The 18,425-nt window shown below is 38.1% G+C and overlaps 2 protein-coding genes across 3 annotated transcripts in view; one reads left to right on the top strand and one right to left on the bottom strand.

Annotated features, from left to right (window-relative positions):
• robo2 (roundabout, axon guidance receptor, homolog 2 (Drosophila)) overlaps positions 1-18,425 on the top strand; it is a 606,500-nt gene that overhangs the window by 1,369 nt on the left and 586,706 nt on the right. For both annotated transcript variants that reach the window (XM_067450218.1, XM_067450216.1), the window contains exon 2: positions 8,362-8,493. In XM_067450218.1, coding sequence (XP_067306319.1) covers positions 8,376-8,493 — 118 coding nt within the window. In that variant the 5' untranslated portion in view covers positions 8,362-8,375. The remainder of the gene's footprint in view (positions 1-8,361; positions 8,494-18,425) is intronic.
• Positions 13,154-15,883, bottom strand: LOC137085055 (zona pellucida sperm-binding protein 3-like). Its single transcript, XM_067451617.1, has 8 exons — positions 15,288-15,883; positions 14,988-15,106; positions 14,810-14,913; positions 14,557-14,734; positions 14,328-14,445; positions 14,168-14,250; positions 14,004-14,095; positions 13,154-13,248 (listed from the first exon to the last, which is right to left on the bottom strand). Exons 1-8 carry the CDS (start codon positions 15,834-15,836, stop codon positions 13,178-13,180), a joined length of 1,314 nt encoding a protein of 437 aa, XP_067307718.1. The 5' UTR covers positions 15,837-15,883; the 3' UTR covers positions 13,154-13,177.

The raw sequence follows: 18,425 nt of genomic DNA, 5'->3' as shown, positions 1-18,425 counted from the left end.
TATATATATATATATATATATATATATATATATATATATATATATATATAAATATTAGCTTTTTAAAAATATAACCTACATATTTCTTTATTTTTTTAAATGTGGGCTTTTTCAATGCCCCAGATATTAGTATTAAATGTATACTGATGCACCTTTAATAGTGCCAAAAATAGTTAATTGCTTTAAACTTTTTTAGGTGTTTTAATGCCCAAGTCACCAATGCAAGGCAAAAAATAAATAATAAATATAATAATAAAAAATTTAATTCAATAAAAGAGGCATTTCCATCAGTGCCTAGTGCAAAATAACCCTATAATTAAGCTTGGGAAAGATGTTTTAAAAATGATAATAAATGGTCACAGCATGCCAAGCTTACAGGAGAGGAGAATGTAATTGGTTTGTGTCACCATTGGAGATCTTCTCTCTGCTGAATGAGAAGCCAACCGGCTTTGTGATTTGGCAGAGGCCTGCCACGCTCAGTAGAGTTTGCTGAAATGTTTGCCGAAATCCACGGTGGCACACTTGCCCTCTAAGACCTCGACTGTGTTGTTTTTTTTCTCTGTCTTGGCACTCCAAGACTCCCACATAATTACATTCTGACAGCCCGATGGACAGCACGTCTGCGGCATCCACACCTCCACAGCGTGAACCGATCCAACAGCATTCAGGACCATGGACAGCTCTGTACAGACACCTACTTAAACATATCCTGACGTGACAAGATAAAAGCAATGTAATTGTGGATGCCTGTAAGGCTGTCGTTATGCAAAGCAGCCCATTCCATGGCTAATCTCAAACAGGTTGTTGTGTTTGAGAGCCATGGCGCATGTTGATCTAGCAGACAGAAGGAGGGGGGAGAGGATGACAGGAATCCAGGCGCCTGGCTGTAGCCGTCCCACTCTTCACCAATCTGTCTCTCCCGGGCCTGTGTCCAGCACTGCCCCAGACCTCTGAGCAAGAGTCATTGACCAGTGCCATCCACGCTGAACTGTAGCCCAACGTGGAAGTAGATATTGATCAGGGGAATTAGTCTTCTCTGTGGCGCCTACTTCTGGCAGATCCAGGTTTGAAACTGAATGGTTCTTGTAATATTGACTATACTTGTGTAGAGTTAAAGGGACAGTTCTCTAAAAGGTTTGAATTCTTATAAAGCTGCATAACTTTTTTTGTAACACAAAATAATTCCAATCATGTCAAATTTATCTGTAAGACTTCACAATACGTTTCATATTGTTAATGTTTGTTATTTCTTAATATCTTATAGAATTATTTCTTAATATCTTATAGAACAGAGCTGGGAAATAGTAGTCAGCAACTGTGGATGAAGTTATACATAGTTAAAGGGTTAGTTTACCCAAAATGAAAATTCTGTTATTTATTACTTAGCCTCATGTTGTTCGACACCTAAAAGCTCTGTTCATCTTCGGAAAACAAATAAAGATATTTTTGTTGAAATAAGATGGCTCAGAAAGGCCTCCATTGGCAGCAATGTAATTTGCACTAACAAGACCCATAAAGGCATGAGATGTCCTTATAAAGCCCACCTCACTAGTGGTTCTACAGTCATTTATGAAGCGACGAGAATAGATTTTGTGCGTAAAAAACAACAACTAAATAAGGACTTATTAAGTGATAGCCGAATTTAAAACACTGCAGTTGTGTGTCAAACCGCCAAACTGCTGAAATCACGTGAACTAACTTACATTTTTGCTATAAATAAATAAATAATTAAGTTGGGGCAGTTGAGACTTTCTGTCAAGTAGCCTATACAGTATATTACTTTATGTGAGTAGCCTATATATGCAAGTCAAAATAAGGCTATCTGTATCCAATTTTTGATCAATAAACATCAGACTGTTGAGATGTGCTAAAGTACAAATTATTAATATGAGTTCACTGTTTGTCTGTCCTCGATCTCTGTGCACTTTATATAACCCGGTCTGTCTGAATACTCGATTCTGATTGGCTGGAAGGTGTGCAATAAAACCGTTTATTGCGCAAGTAGTTCCAGGTCAGTTTTAATCACCGTTCCATAGGCTATTAATGCGCTGCTCGCTCACACAGAGAAACTTGTTGTCAACGCTGCCCCGCGACTTTTATTGATAACATGTCTTTGCTGAATATTACTCAGCAAGGAGGTTGCAACATCGCTGTTTTTAAGAAAATAAACTCACAACTTCGTTGCTAGTGGAGAGACGCTGCACAGACACAGGTAATTCTCTCTCTCTCTCTCTCTCTCTCTCTCTCTCTCTCTCTCTCTCTCTCTCTCTCTCTCTCTCTCTCTCTCTCTGCTAATCAATTCAAATAGATGTCTCACTGTTAGCGGGTAGCATGTCAGTTCTTCCAACGATTGGTAGTTGACGAGAAAAAATAAATAAAAACGTCATTTTAACATCTAGTCAAACATTGCGCGTCAAAGAATGGCCATGGTATAATTTTTGTTAATTCACTTTTATTTATTACCCATAACACTCATTTCTAACTGTAAATATGTTTATATCTGTAATTCTGTTTTCATACTTTTCGTGTCTGTATTATAAATGTCGTCTTCCTGTTGTAGCCTATGTGGACTGGAAGCTTCATTTAACGTTACCGAGAAAAAAATCCGTGTGTGTGTACACTTGCCATAAAGCTCTTTCTGATTTAAACCATTTAAATGCGTTAAAGTAGTTAAATGCACAGCTAGCCCTGTGTTATTTCTTAACAATAGTATTAAAATAAAAATATATAGCCTATATAAAATATTAAAATAAACATTAAATACAGTTTAAGAGCAGGAGCTTAAAAAACAAAAAAACAAACAAACAAAAAAAAACCTTTTTATTTAAGTATCCTGACCAGCCCAATATTGAATCAGTCAGACTCAAAAGTCAATCGAACTTGGGTCTATAAAAAAGACTTTCCCATGTCTCTGACAAAATTGCAAGTGTATTTTCTGTTTTATTTGTATTTTTTAGTCAATTTTGCAGTGGGCTTAGACAGACACCTAGCAGTGTGACTCTGATGTAAAAAAGAAGCCATATTGTGAGTTGTTAAAGGGTTAGTTCACCCAAAAATAAAATTGATGTCATTAATGACTCACCCTAATGTCGTTCCACACCCGTAAGACCTCCGTTCATCATTGAATCACAGTTGAAGATATTTTATATTTTAATCCCATGAAGAGCATAATGCAGTCAATGCACACATTACTGTCCATGTCCAGAAAGCTAATAAAAACATCATCAAAGTTGTCCATATGTGACATCAGTTGGTTGATTAGAGTCTCTTGAAGCATCGAAAATACTTTTTGGTCCAAAAATATCAAAAACTACGATTTTATTCAGCATTGTCTTCTCCTCCATGTGCCTCCAAAAAGAATCAAACGTTTAATGAATCCAATGTCACGTAATTTCAGCAGTTCGGTTCGCGTCAAACTGCCAAACTGTTGAAATCACGTGACATTGGCGACCCGAATCATTGATCGATTCACTGATTCAGGGTTCCCACAAAGGTGGGAGCATGAAATTGTCCACAATGTATGGTGAAGCATTAATAGTTCCTTTTACTGGAAACCCAACCCCTGAAAAACAACCCCTAACCATAACCCTGCTCCACCAAACTAGACTTGACACAATGCAGTAAGACAAGTACCGTTTCCCTGGCAACCGGCAAACCCAGTCTCATCCATTGGATTGCCAGACAGAGAAGTGTGATTGGTCACTCCAGAAAACACGTCTCCACTGCTTTAGAGTTCAGTGCTAGAGGTGTGCTTTACACCACTGCATCCGACGCTTTGCATTGCACTTGTTGATGTAAGGCTTGAATGCAGCTGCTTGGCCATGGTGACCTTTATCTGGATGTTTTCCACATACACATTGAAAAGAAAAGTGTAAACGCGTTTCTGATCTGAATGTTATCCGATCAGCGTGTCCTGGTCCAGTGGTAGTTGAGGATGCGTTGTGATCAGATTCCAGTGTAATGTAAACACAATCCAGCCATCGTATCGAATTTCAGAGGGCGACATCATATAAATCCCGTCCAGTCTCTCCGCGTGGATGCTGGAAAATAATGGACAGATGCAGTTTTGACAAGAAATGAAACTTATCTGAACATTACAATAAACACTGCTCTTTAAAACCTTTATTTAGACTTACATGATAGCCTACCGTGTGTCGTTTTTCATTTTAATTGCGCAACATTATCTGAATGAGGCAATCGCCTGTACAGTCACAGTTGTGCAATCTTATCGAAAAGCTGCATGCTGCTTTGCCAGAGGAATAATCGGAATACACTTTGCTTTTTTTCATGTTTTTAACAACCATTCTCTGTAATGCTTGTCTTGACTTGTTTATGCAAATGCCTGAGCTTTTAATTCCAGCCAAGGAGCTATTGATGGAGAAATAAGTGGTTGCGATGTGAAATGGAGGCTTATTGATTTTATTTTCCCTTTACTACAAGGCAAGCATGTTGAGAAGTGTAAGGGTGAGTGATGGCAAAGTGAACCAAGTCAGGCATTATACATAAGTAGCCACTGGTCTGACTGACCCAGACTGAGTATCTATGAAAGAGAGAATATCTGATCTCTGCGCAGACTGACAGACATATCAGACAGCTAGTGGAGAGACATCAACAAAAGGGAAGAATTGCATTTGTTTGGAACATAAATGGATTTGTGTTACATTTACAGTATGCAGTTGCTATTTTCATTTGCATTGCATTAATTGCAGTCATTTAAGCATGTTAGGAACTTGTTTTATTTATCGCTGCCACAGCTGACAATGAGGAATGTCTCATACATTACTTGTAGTAACCTCCATTTCATATTGTACTGAGTAATAATTGTGAGCTGCAACTTCTGCCAGTTTTTCACTTAAACCGCATTCCATGTCAACTGGGCATGTTTTAGTTATTGGTATCATAAAGACATAATACTTCATTAAGTGTAATGGTAACTTCATAAATTTAGGCCTGAATGCGCCTCTACAAACTTATCGTTAAAATTTGATGAATTGTTGGTTCATAAAAGCTTTGTGTTTAATGAGTGGGACGTTCCAGACTGTGAGTTATATTTCATAGCAGTCGACTTACTCAGTGAATTAAAAAAGAAAGCTTGGCTACGTCTTGCATGGCGGGAATGTCGCCTCTGATAAATTGTGCACGGCTTTCAGAATAAGTCCTTGGATATTGAAATAATCACATTGGATGTGTCTTACATTTTTTTGGAATATCAGAACATGTCTTGACTTTAAGATATCCTTTGAGATATTAGGAAAATTAATGATCATTTAGCGAGTCTGTTACATTCATAAACTTGTGGTTTATACATTTTTAAATCAATGTTCCAACAAAAGGAACCGTACTCTCTTATTTACTTAAAATATAAACTTTATAAATGACAGGGCAAACTACAGCTGACCAGTGGTGGGGAAAGTAACTTTTAAAATATGCATCACAATATTGCTTTACTCCGTAAAAAAAAAATCACATTACTTAGTTACTTTGTGTTACTTTTTCTCACCTGCATAAAACAGGCCCTGAAAAAGGCACACACCACTTCCGACGCAGTTGTGATTTATAAAAACAAACGGAACGGGAACATTTGTGAACATGCACGCAAACTCTTACCCATGCATACAAACTCTTCCTAGAGTGAGAAAAGTAAGGAAGTAAGAACAATTTTAAACGCTTAGTTCTTGGGGAAAGTTCCTACGAATGAAACGCGGGTTTAGACTACAACGAATCATCCTGATTTCTCTCAACATTAGGACAGGATAGCTTTCTACGGTGGCTCAGTAGTGCAGCCGTACTAAATTAAACCACAACACAACGAAATTGCCACAACACAACGGAAACAAAGCACAACACCACAAGGGGCTCTCGGAGTTCAATAAAGTTAGCTTTCCTTGCCATTGCTCTATAGATTGGCCAGTCTTGCAAAGATCATAACACTATGATCAGTTTTAAGTGTGTAACCATTGTATATCGAGATGAAATATCAATTCAAAATCACCTAAAGGGCATTATAGCTGCATATTTATACTCAAAAACGCTTTTACACGCTGCCATTGCGCTTGATGCCCAAGGGAACGTCTGCCAATTCCACCATGCAGTTGAAACATGTAATTTGTATGAATTAAAATTACTTTTAACAATTAAAAACAAACATGTTAAAATCCCACAGCTTTTTTGTATTCTAAAAAACTGACTCAATGCATAACATTGGAATTTGAACATTTAAACAAAAGAAAACAGTAATTTTAATTAATAAAATGATACGTTTCAACCACTTGGTGGAATTGGCAGACGTTCCCTTAGGCATCAAGCGCCGTGATCGCGAGTAAAAGCGTTTTTGAGTATAAATATGCAGCTATAATGCATGTAGGTGATTTTGAGTTGATATTTCATGTCGATATATAATGGTTACACACTTAAAACTGATCGTAGTGTTTATATCTTTGTAAGACTGGCCAATCTATAGAGCAAGGAAAGCTAACTTTATTGCACTCCGAGAGCCCCCTCGTGGTCGGGAGCATTTCCATTGTGTTGTGCCGATTCCGTCGTGCTGTGGTGTTTTTGTCGTGCTGTGGTGATTTCGTCGTGCTGTGGTGATTTCGTCGTGCTGTGGTGATTTCGTTGTGTTGTGGTGATTTTGTTGTGTTGTGGCTCGTTTCCGTTGTGTTTTGGCAAATTCTTTGTGTTGTGGTTTCATTTAGTACGGCTGCACTATTGGGCCACCGTAGCTTTCAGTCAATACATGAAAAACAAACTAACTTGTGCTACTTATTTGAAAAACGTTATTTTTGTAAATTTAACACTAGCACTACCTAAAACCGCCAGCAGGTAAAATTTGCCCATGTGGATGATTTCTGTTTTGATACGGCTAAAAAACGTAACATGTCACTGTATTATGCCACTGTCTTCACAAAGTAATTTATAGAGTCATGACATTGTTATTTTTAGTCAGCAACTATGTTTCTGTCCTGTTGTTTTATGCAAAATTAAGCAGGTTACATAAACCACTTTTTGGTGAATATAGGCTAAATCAGCCTGCAGTGACAACGAGAATAAGAAGGAAATAAATAAATATTATAATAAAATGTCACTAATCACATATTAAGATAACCCATGCTATTTAAATGAATAAAATACCCTAAATAGACAATAAAGAGCGATATTAATTTGCCACAATGCATTGGATGTATGACAGGATGACATACGATGTATGACTTGAATGATGTATGATGTATGTACAATTTCACCTAATTAATTATTAATTTGTTTAGTTATATCATTTATAATTTGAATGAGAGAACAAAACCAATAAACTTGGGGTAATCATAAAAATTGTTTTATTCTTTACATCATAGATCAGAAATGTAGTTTTTCAGGAATTTGGCAGACTTAAATAATTAGCGAAAAAACTAATTGTATAATTCATTTTAAAGTTTAAACATTTATAAATAGGCTAACACATCTTCATTTGACCATGTGTTGTGTGACTGTTTACAGTAAACTGACACGTTGCTCAAATTAGTGTTGTATTACCTAAGACCGGTCTTAAGACCATTTCTTGAAGGTCTTGTCTTGGTCTTGACAGCATTTTCTCCTCGGTCTTGTCTCATTCTCGGACTTGGAGGACTCAGGATTTTATCTCAAGACCAGTCAAGACCACAACTGTAAAGATATTACTAAATTGCTGGTGCATTGTCTATTTTAACATCCTTAATGTGATTTGATGTAAAACGTAAAAATGTAAAAAGTTTTTATTTATTTATATAACAGAATATAATTAAGCAATATCACAAGAATGAGAGCTGTTTTCATGAATAAAAGCGTCATTGCAAATTATATTGATTTATACAAACATTGTTAATATTACATTTTAATATTACATTTTAAACTGTGTCTTTGCTAATTCAGCAACATTGCGTTATTCAAATCAGTTTATTTATCGGAAGCAACTTCTGTGCCATGAATTTTATTGTTAGTGATTTGATTGGTATACTATAACAGTACTAGTGTCTTATTGTCCTAATTGTATTTATTCATTAAATATTTCTCAGACAGTAGATATGGATCTTTTAGATGAATTTAAGGAGTGCTGGTCTGGTCTTGACTCGGTCTCGCCCTGTCTTGGTCTCTGGTCTCGACTTGGTCTCAGTTTAGGTGGTCTTGAATACAACACTAGCTCAAATACAGCACGAAACTAAAGGAATTATATAGGGGCAAATCTGACTCGCTGGTGCTTTTAGGTATAAATGCCTGTTTTTATATTCTGGTTTTATTTAAACAATATTCTGGTTTTATCTCAATAATTATTCAACTTACTGTACAAGTATATACTCGTCCAAGAATCTTTCAATCTTCCCTGTCTGACAGTAACCAATGGTGCCATGGCCGCCAACCCAGACCGAGCGAGGTGTACTGCCGTCCAAGCTGGGCCTCCACTCCTCCTCATTATCTGTGTCCTGTGGATCCTGTGCACAGACTCAGTGGATGCTCAAGGGCAAGGTAAGAAGGAATGTTTCTTTATCATTCACGGATGCTTGCTCCTCAAATTGTATAAGCACAAATGTCAATGTGAATGTCGCCGAGTATGCTACTGCTTTTGTGAAAGTTTGGCTAGATTGACTAAATTGACTGGTGCTTTGTGTTGTGGAGTGATGATACGCAAGGGTCTTTAAGGATGATTTTCCATTCATTATTCTTAAGCTGAAGGTTGAAGGTCATGTCAAAGACTTCTGTTGTTCTTTTATGAGGAATAAATAAAAAAATGTTTTGCCACCTTAACTATAAAAGGAAAATGTGAATTAGATGTGAACAAAATCTTTATTTTGTATTTTCACATCAGATTTCTTTTTATATGGTCAGCAGGATTTTGTTGTATCATGTCATACTATGTCAATTTGTTTGATGTATGTATAAAACATTCTTGAATGACATTTCTTTCATTTAACTATATTTTAATTACACATTTGCAATGATAAAGTTGCAGATTAGTACGTTTAGGAAAATATTAGTATGTATTATTAAAATATATGATCTTTAAATGCAATATCAGATTGTAATCGAGTAATTTAGTAATTTAGTCAACACATTAAAGCTGCTGTCCGTAACTTTTTTGTGTTCAAGAGTTACAAAAATTATATAATGAGAATGTACAACATGAATCCATTTTCCAAACCGTGTTTTTGTCTTACCCTGAATCATTATGGTACACTTATAATAAGTGTTTATATTCGGACCATGTAGGTACCGCTGCGGAGGAGCACAGTCCCTGCGTGATCCGCCGTAGACATAAACAGAGAGAAGTAGCTCCAGCTGCAATGTTCTTCCGCAAGACGCATGAAGTTCTGTTTATTAACCACTAGAGTGCAAAAAGTTACGGACTGCAGCTTTAAAATAAGTGTACTTTTAAAGCATGATTATTAAGACATAATGATTTCACATGTACTTTAAAGTAAAACTTTTAATTTGACATGATTACAAAGTGCACTTTTTAAGTGTACTTGAGAATGTTAAACAAACATAACCAGGAAAGTGTACTCTTTTTTTTTAAGTACACTTACAGTATGTGCTCTTTTATTTAATAAAAAAAAATACTTTTTAAGAGTTGAAGAACATACAAGTTCAATACATTTAAACACAATAATCTTTATCACAATGGAAGTTTGCTTAAATATGAAAACACAAACAGTGGTGCATTTTCATCTCTTTATTGAATACACCATGTAAACCATAACAGCACATGAAAAATTATGTTAAACCCAGCAAAATGGATCAAAAGTGTTGTCCCTTAAGAAGTACATCTGCTTCTCACTGAGGCAATACCTTTAAAATAACAACTTTTTTTGATTGATTGTACCTTATCTACCCCTAAAAGGTGCATTTTATAACCTTAGAACAGTAGTATGTACTCTACTATAAACTAATATGGGTAAATAGGGTACAAAGATGTCTCTTTGAGGCCATCCCTTTTAGGTGAGACCGACAGATTTGCAGTTTCTTTCAGTTTTCCCACTCCATTTGGCCTGAAATAGTGTTTGTGGTCATCCAGTTGGAAATGTTGACTACAAACACTGAGTTTTATTCTATTTTCTGTTGTGTCCCTCCATATTTATGACTCTTTGCAGGCTTTAGTCACTGCCTGGTTCCTTCACTGGAAACTGAAAGTAACTCACTCCTGCTAAACATTTACTCTTAATTTTTGCTCTTAAAAGTCGACACCATTATGACTAAAAGTTTGCTAAGAAGTATTTCCTACTACAGCAAGGCTTTATTTGACCTTGGTAAGCGTATTCATCGCAGACTGCTGGGAGTGGCCTTGGACGGCAACATGCGCAGTGAAAGTTTTCTCACTTATTTGGCAAAAGGGAAAACAACAGCCCTTTTCTCTGGCAAGGTAGCACTGATTTAAAAAATAATTTTGATGTCTGTAAAGTCAGCCAAGTTTTATTGAAAGCCCATTATACCAGTGGTGAATTCCCCTTTAAATGTTCTGTAAAGTAATGACAATTCTGTAATGTAACAGTTACTTCTGATTTGATTTAATGCAATCCTAAATAGACTATAGAACAACTCCATATCAAACAATAGTGGATTTAAAGGTGCACTGTCTACATTTTAGCAGCATCTAACAGGTTTACGAATTGCACCGCCCACCGTTCATCCCTCTCTCTCTCAAAGCACATAGAGAAGCTACGGTAGCCGACACAGGACAAAGATGTTGTCGTCTGAGACAGCAGACTAGCTAAGGCGCTGTAGAGCAGTTTGTCCGTTTAGGGTGAAAATTACAACTTCACTGTAAGGGAACCCGTGGTGTATATTGATAGAAATGGCTCTAAGGTAATAAAAACATAACGGTTCATTATGTAAGGTCTTTATACACCACTGAAAACATATGTATATTATATTACATTTCTGTTTATAGATCCTCAAAAATACTACACACTGCACCTTTAACATTAATTATTAATTTTAATTTATAATTATTTGCATGTCTATCCTTGTTCAACTAGTCAGGGTTGATATGGGATTTAGTAATGCACTACTTTTTAGAGAAAACCTATTAGTACTGTAATCTAATCACACTGTTGAATCTGTAATTAGTAGCTAGTAATTAATGACTTTTTTAGGGTAACTTACCCCAAACTAAAAGCAAGTTACACTATATTTTTCAGCAGCGTGTTAGATTTCCTTGTGATCACAGCGACTAGCTTGTATTAACATATACTCAGTGTAATTTGTAGCTGATCATCATCAGTGGGATTGCTGCTATCCCAGAAGATTTAAACTCTGCTGTTTGACAGCACACAAGCTGCATGCGAGCGATTTATCAAAGAGAAAACTCCTTAAATGACTGGCTGACATTTTGCAGCACCGTTACTTTGAATCTGCTTCATGCCAAAACTCATTTCTCATTCTCTCAAGTAGTTTGCACACTTTGGGTTTGGGTCCAGTTTTAATTGGCGTCTCCCAGGGAGACAAGGCCGTGTTGCCCTCTACTGTCAGTTCCTCTGCAGACTACCACCTCTCCAGCAGCCAGGCTTATTTATAGCGGAACCGGGAACCGCCACACATACACGCACAGACCCATTCGCTCATGCAGCTCAGGCTGGAGACAATTTGAGAAGTTCTCCTTTTCTCTTCATTGCCAACTGTCTCCGTCTGCAAGGTTAATGCATGGGCCTGCTTTTTTGTAGCTGGGCGGAGAGTTGGAACGGCGCGAGGGTTTAACATTCAGCCTTCATACGAGCAGGGACTGATTAATGGAACTCAACTGTGGCATATGCCAAAGTAAAATATGCAGGAGGGCGATAGAGACGGGCTTGAATGAATGAGTGAGTGAGAGCAAAAAGAAGAACAAGTGAAACATAACGCTTAACAAATCCTCTGGGATGTAGTGAAGCTTCACTGGGCAGGATTATTTGACAAAGCTGACATCAGGATGCGCTGGTAGTTTGTGATGCGTGAGGTTTATTTTTAGTGCGAGGTGACTCATAGAAGAACTTGTTTGCCATGTAATAATTTTTCTTTTCTGCTTGTCCTATAGAGCTCCAATATCTTGCCTGTGTATGTTAAAAAAAGATGAAAATCCTAATTATTCAAAAGCAAACCTTTTCCTTTGAGTTTTTATTCATGCTGAGTGTTTCTTCAGCTGTGACAACTTATGCCCCAGGTGTTGTTGCTTTTTTCACCCATTTAAAAAAAATGTATTTGTTACTTTGAAAATGTTTACAAGTACATAATAATCCACAATATAGTAATTCAGTCTATTACCTTGCAATAATTTTGAATTGTGAAAAAAGCTATAAAACAAACCATAATTTTGCTACTTTTCAAATGACTTTTATGTTTAGATTTTTTTATACCTGTTTAGACTTTTTGAAAATATAGAAAAAAAAATCATATGTAAATATGATAAATAAATGTATAAACAAATAAATTATGAAATACATTTTTAAACAAACATTTAAATAAAGAGTGAAATAAACATGCAATTTAAATATTTTACATGTAAAAACTGCCAAACAAAAGTTTGAGAACTCTGAAAATAAACACACACTGCAGTTATCAAGCTCACTATTTTCCCTCTCTTTTTGAAAGTTGTGAAACTGTTACTGCATTTATTTTGCCATTTGAGCAAATGGGGACAAAATATTTAATGTACTCCTCCAGTCACCACTATAAAAAAAAAAAAAAGTTAACTCAACTACGATGACTTCCACTCTGAGAAACCCAGAAATGTGAAAATGGTCTATGAAGCTCAACATAAAAACTACACTATTACTGAAGTGAAGTCTAATGAGTATTCAGTTGATAAAGGACAATATAATGTTGCAACTAAGTGATAATAGTTTAGAGTAAGAGATTTGTGAACAGTAGTGGAACTAAAGGGACCAAATGAGTGCTTGTCATGCCGTAAAGCCAGCCAATCATGCAACAGTGTCAAGCAGCCGCTCTGGAGAAGCTGCGCAGAAAGCACCAGTCAGCTGCTCGAGCCACTTACAGCACTTTGGAATTGGCATGAGCTCACGTCAGACAATTTCTACCCATAATGCACTGCTAAAGTAAGCCACTGATCAGTCTGTGCGTTGCTGCATGAAGTTGAACAAGCCTTTTGAGAGGACAGAAATATGATAGGGAGAACAAAGAAATATAACAAGTCAGATACAAGCAAGAATTGATGTCAGCTTTATTGAGGAACTTTCTTTTGCCCTTGAACCACCACAGGACCAAGTGTAGCCTTGCCTTCCCACTGAACACCTAGAGAGAGGAGAGCCAGGTTAGAGCACTTTAAACGTCAAACGCAACCTTAAAGGTGAACTATGTAGTATTTTTGCAGTAAAATATCCAAAAACCACTAGGCCAGTGTTATACATTTTGTTCAGTTGAGTACCTACAATATCCCAGATGTTTCCAACTATTTGTAAATTGTGAGAAAATTGCTATTTTAACTAAGGACAGGGACGTTGCAGCATTGCATTTGAGAGAGTCGCCTGTCAATTGCGTCATATCTGCGTTACCCTCGGTTTCGGCTTTTATTTGGCAGGAGCGCTTTACTCTTAGCAGTGTGAACAACTGAACGCACGGAGTAACGTCATAACATCGTTTTAAACACACTTAAATGTATCTAATATGATAAACAGAGCTCCATTACCTCAAAATCATAACCGGAAGAGCGGATCTGTGCAGACGCCCGGCAAATGAGTCCCGTCCCGTCATAATAAAAGTCCCGGTATTCGCAAGGCAGGTATTTGTTTAACTATCGCTCCAGCAGCTGTGCTCAGGTCCATAACACTCGGTCCTGCTCTGCTTTAGACTACAGTAACGTTAATAACCGCATGCATGAACGTGATTTCTGCCCGAGTCCTATTTTTCACCGGCTGTGATGAGAAGACCACATCTCCCAACATGCTGCGCTCACACTTTGCGTCATCAAACTACGCATTTGTTTTGCATAGGCGCCCTCCAGTGGACAAAAGCTGCATAGTGCACCTTTAAGAGCAAAAGTTACTAACCTCCATAGGGAGAAGCAGCAATTCCACCATCAGGACCACATGTTGAGTCACAGCAACCACAAACTTGGTCATTTCCATCAGCAGCAAACCACCTGAACCAAGACAAAGACACCACCTTCAACATGAGCAAAGTCAGCTTTAAAATAAGATAAAGTGCAACGTACCCATTGGCGAATGAACAGGATTTGTGCTGAGCGTCACTGGGTGCAGAAGCAATAGTTGCCTTCACAACACATGTTATGTAGATCTGCAAGGGATGACAGACATGTCAGAAAACCAAAGATGGGAAAAGAAGTCGAATTAACTCATATGCGTAGTACATACAGAAGGACTGGAGCTCTCCTGGAACACGAACGCCTCCAGCTGGATCTGGACCTTGTCAACCTGGGACCGAGGCATGAAGCGGGAGCTGGAAGCTGTAGCCTTGGCATCCACAAAGCACCTGAAGACAAAGATCAACTCAACTATAGAGAAAGTGAGCAACTAGACCCTAGCCATGACTGGTTAAAAAGCAACCAAAACGATCCTATAGCATTAAGGGCCATGACCTTACCCATGATTCTCAATGAAGGAATATCTCGGAAGGAAGTTCACATCAGGCCCTTGAGTGGCCACACAGCGGTCCACAAACGCATGCAGAGGTACATGATTGTACTGCTTCACAGATGCCTCAATGTTAATAATGCCACCAAGGAAATAGAGGGATGAAGGTCTCTGACTGGACCAATCATCTACAGAGAAAGAGGGAACATTTTAGAAAAAAAAACAAGAATAATGATTTATTTTTATCAAAAACCTGTACCAACCCATCATAAGCTTCAGGGAGAACACCAAGACTTCTTCACCAACCTCCGTTGAGGCATAAGGGACCCATGTTGGCCTCAAGGCATCACTGCTTACATTCTGAAGCCTGTGTTTCATTAAAGGACCCATTAAATGGGCTCCCCGTTGTGTGAGAGGAAGTGAAAGTCACAGACCACTTACCTTTGATAGTGGCATTGAACACCAACAACTGCACCCTCGACCCGGGTAATCGGAGTACCTGCAAGAGCCTCAGGGGTGTAGGTAAGAGAGAAGGTGTAGACAAGCTCATCCTCATTCATCTGGAAGAGATTGAAGTAGTTAAAACAACTGTTCCTCACTAAGATGATTGGGTGAATCACCCCTTTAAGAAAGGTTTATACCAGCTGCCCTGGCATTGCAAATACAACAGCCATGTGAACTGACACTCCTTGAGGACTTTGGATATCCTCAACTAGAATAAACAGATTCAAGAGTACTTACCATCTGCACGCTGTTGCAGTCCTGTAACTCATACTCAAAGATGAGCACCTTAGACTGAGAATCCTGACCAACAATAGGACAGCCGCCTAAAGACAGGCCAGTTGGCTGGATCAAATGACCATTGCTAAACAAGTCCTGCTGGACCTCTACAAGAACCCGGTTCTCTCCGCATTGAACCGCTACGCTGCTGGGAGTCACGGGTTGCCTCAACTGGAAGTTCACCGCCAACTCGCTCTGCACCTCGGGAACAATGGGATACTTCCAATCCAAAGGCTTCACTGGACCCTGCAACAGCTGCTTCTCCTGAAGGCCAAAAGGCTCCTGTGCAAGGCCTCTGGATGAAGGACCCAAAGGACTCTGAAACTGAGAAGTCACTTGCAAAGTGTTCCGGAGCCCTGGAGGAGAAAGGGCAGGACTTCTGGAAGCTGGATCTGATTTTGGCCCCATGCTTCTTGGACTTTGACTGTATCTCAAACTTCCCCATGCATTAGGCAGATCAAATGCAACAATCACAACCACCACTAAGACACCTTTCAGAAACTCCATCATAGCAAACTTTGACACAAATGCCACAACACACACCAGTGCTTGGTTTGGCCATTTTGTACAGCATTGAGTGAAGGTGGCTCCTCCCCTTTTAGTTTAATTGATTACCTTTGATTCTCCTCTGGACCTGTAGAGTTTATCTATCTCTGGCACCCACAGCTCTGCGTTTTGTATGTCTGCGTTTACACTGGCACAAAAAAATCAGTTTTTTTTACTCACATCTAACCCAGATCAAAATTTGTTGCATGCATATAAACGCAAAAATATATATATATTTTTGCATCCATTCTGAGCCACTCCCAGATGTGTTTTTTTAAATCAGATACATCTGACCAACGTCTAAATATGAATATCTTATTCCCATTGGCAGTCCAAGCCACCACAAGGCCAGAGTAACACATTTGGCCACAACGATAGCTTTTTATGTCGTATTATGAAGTAGATGTGCCTGTATAAGCTCACCTTAAAATTACTGCTATTATCCGGTCTATCCGTTGTCAGATTAGGCTGCAAACATCCATGACAGATTTTAACTTATCCAAACAGGAAAATAATCATGGCCACCCAACATGAATTTTCCGGCAAGGAGCTAAAAACCGAAACATGAAGTCCGACACTTTCTGCTTCCTATAGGGATGCTTGTGCTGTTTGAATAGTTTATCAAAGATGGAGTGAAATAAATGCAATATTTGTCAAATACACATATGTTTAAAGACATCATATTTATTAGGGGTGGGACAAAAAAAATCGATATGACGATTTATCGCGATATTTCCAGCCACGAGACGTTATCGATACTCTAGCACCAAGTATCAATATATTTTTTGTATAGGCTACATAGGCCTACCCACAGCTGCGCTCAGTCGCTTCCGTGTTTATCTAAGCGCAGGGCTCCAGACTGTAGCCGAATATACACTAGTGTCTGTGAATATCAAACTGCAAAATACTATTTAATAATTATTGAACTCTTGCATGTTCTGCGTCTCTGAACGGCGGGCACTGATCTGTTATTATCTATTGCGCTGATGCACGCGTGCACACACACACACACACACGCACACACACACAAACACACGCACACACACACACACGCACACACACACACACACACACACACACACACCATATATAACGGTTTTAATATGGATATTTTTCTTACACAAACGCATCGATTGGAATCAGAAGGCTCTATTAACCCATCGGAGCCGTGTGGAGCACGTTATTTGACGGACAGCTGCATTTTTTTTTGGACTTCAAAAACAGCTCCAACTACTGCTGGGATTAACGTTAGCCTGGACTTTTTAAATATAACTCTGATTGTATTTGTCTGACAGAAGAATGTCATAAACACCTATAATGACTTGAGGGTGAGTAAATCATAGGCTTGGTTTCATTTTTGGGTGAACTAACCCTTTCAGCATTCATTTTCAACATTTAGCAGCAATAGATAAAGGCTTAAAGCAGGTTGGAACTGTTTTTCTTCGCGGAAGCTTTGCGTAAGAGCTAATAAAATATTTAATCTCAAGACAATATTTTGTGTCTAATTTATTTGAGACTAGTAGCCGTGTAATAAGCGGGATAATGTCCACCCAGCCGGTTGTTATCGCAGAATAAACCCCTTCAGAGTGATGCTCCGCTTCGCCTCGGGGTCCTGATCACTCTGTCTGGGTTTATTCTGCGGTAACAACCGGCTGGGTGGACATTATCCCTTACTTAAATACTTGTAGAAAAGTTACAAAGCACTTTATAAAGCTGCTGTCACTTTAAGGCCGAATGCACGGATCCAATACACTGATACACATCTGATATTCTCACAACTTTACTCTTCTCTTTCTCCCAGATGTTTATATTTTTAATATTTTATAAGACATGCACCAAGTGTATGCCAACTAAACTAATCTTGATTTTTTTTTTTACTGAAACATACTTTCAAAGTATGGCTATGGGTGAACACTGCGCCTAAGAACCGTCTTCTTCCATTTTGCTATGAACTGATTTTTGCTTCAAAAAAAAAAGTTGGGAAAATCGATATGACCCTTTAAGAGCGATTCCTGACAGACTGTCTGAAACAACAACAACAAAACTTTAAAAGATGGAAAAAATCCTCCTCTGACTTTCAGAGCTGCTGCAGAAACGACTTTCGACCTAGATAGAAATGTAGTGGAGTAAAGAGTACGATATTTATCTTTCAAATGTAGTGAAGTTAAAGTAAAAGTATCCAGAAAAAAATTATATATACTCCAGTAAAGTACAGATACTCAAAAAGTGTACTTAAGTACAGTACTCAAGTAAATGAGCTGAGTTACTGTCCACCTCTGGGAAACATGGCGGTAGTTTTCACTGTTAGGCTGATTTCTTCACGCTCTGATGAAACTTACCAATTCACTAAATTACTAAATTGTAAAAAAAGAAAAGAAAAACAAACACTCAGAGGTTTTAATTACTGGACCAAAAACATCTGTACGTAGTAACCTAGAATACTGTCTAACACTTGATGGCTGCTCTGTCAAGTCCTCGTCGTCAGTTAGTTTATTTCTAAAATATGTACTATTTTATATAGAACTGTTGTTTAATTTATTGTTTAGATGATAT

This window comes from Pseudorasbora parva, chromosome 8, assembly GCF_024679245.1.
Source record: "Pseudorasbora parva isolate DD20220531a chromosome 8, ASM2467924v1, whole genome shotgun sequence".
Taxonomy (NCBI): Eukaryota; Metazoa; Chordata; class Actinopteri; order Cypriniformes; family Gobionidae; genus Pseudorasbora; species Pseudorasbora parva.
This window is presented reverse-complemented; position numbering and strand designations above follow the sequence as displayed.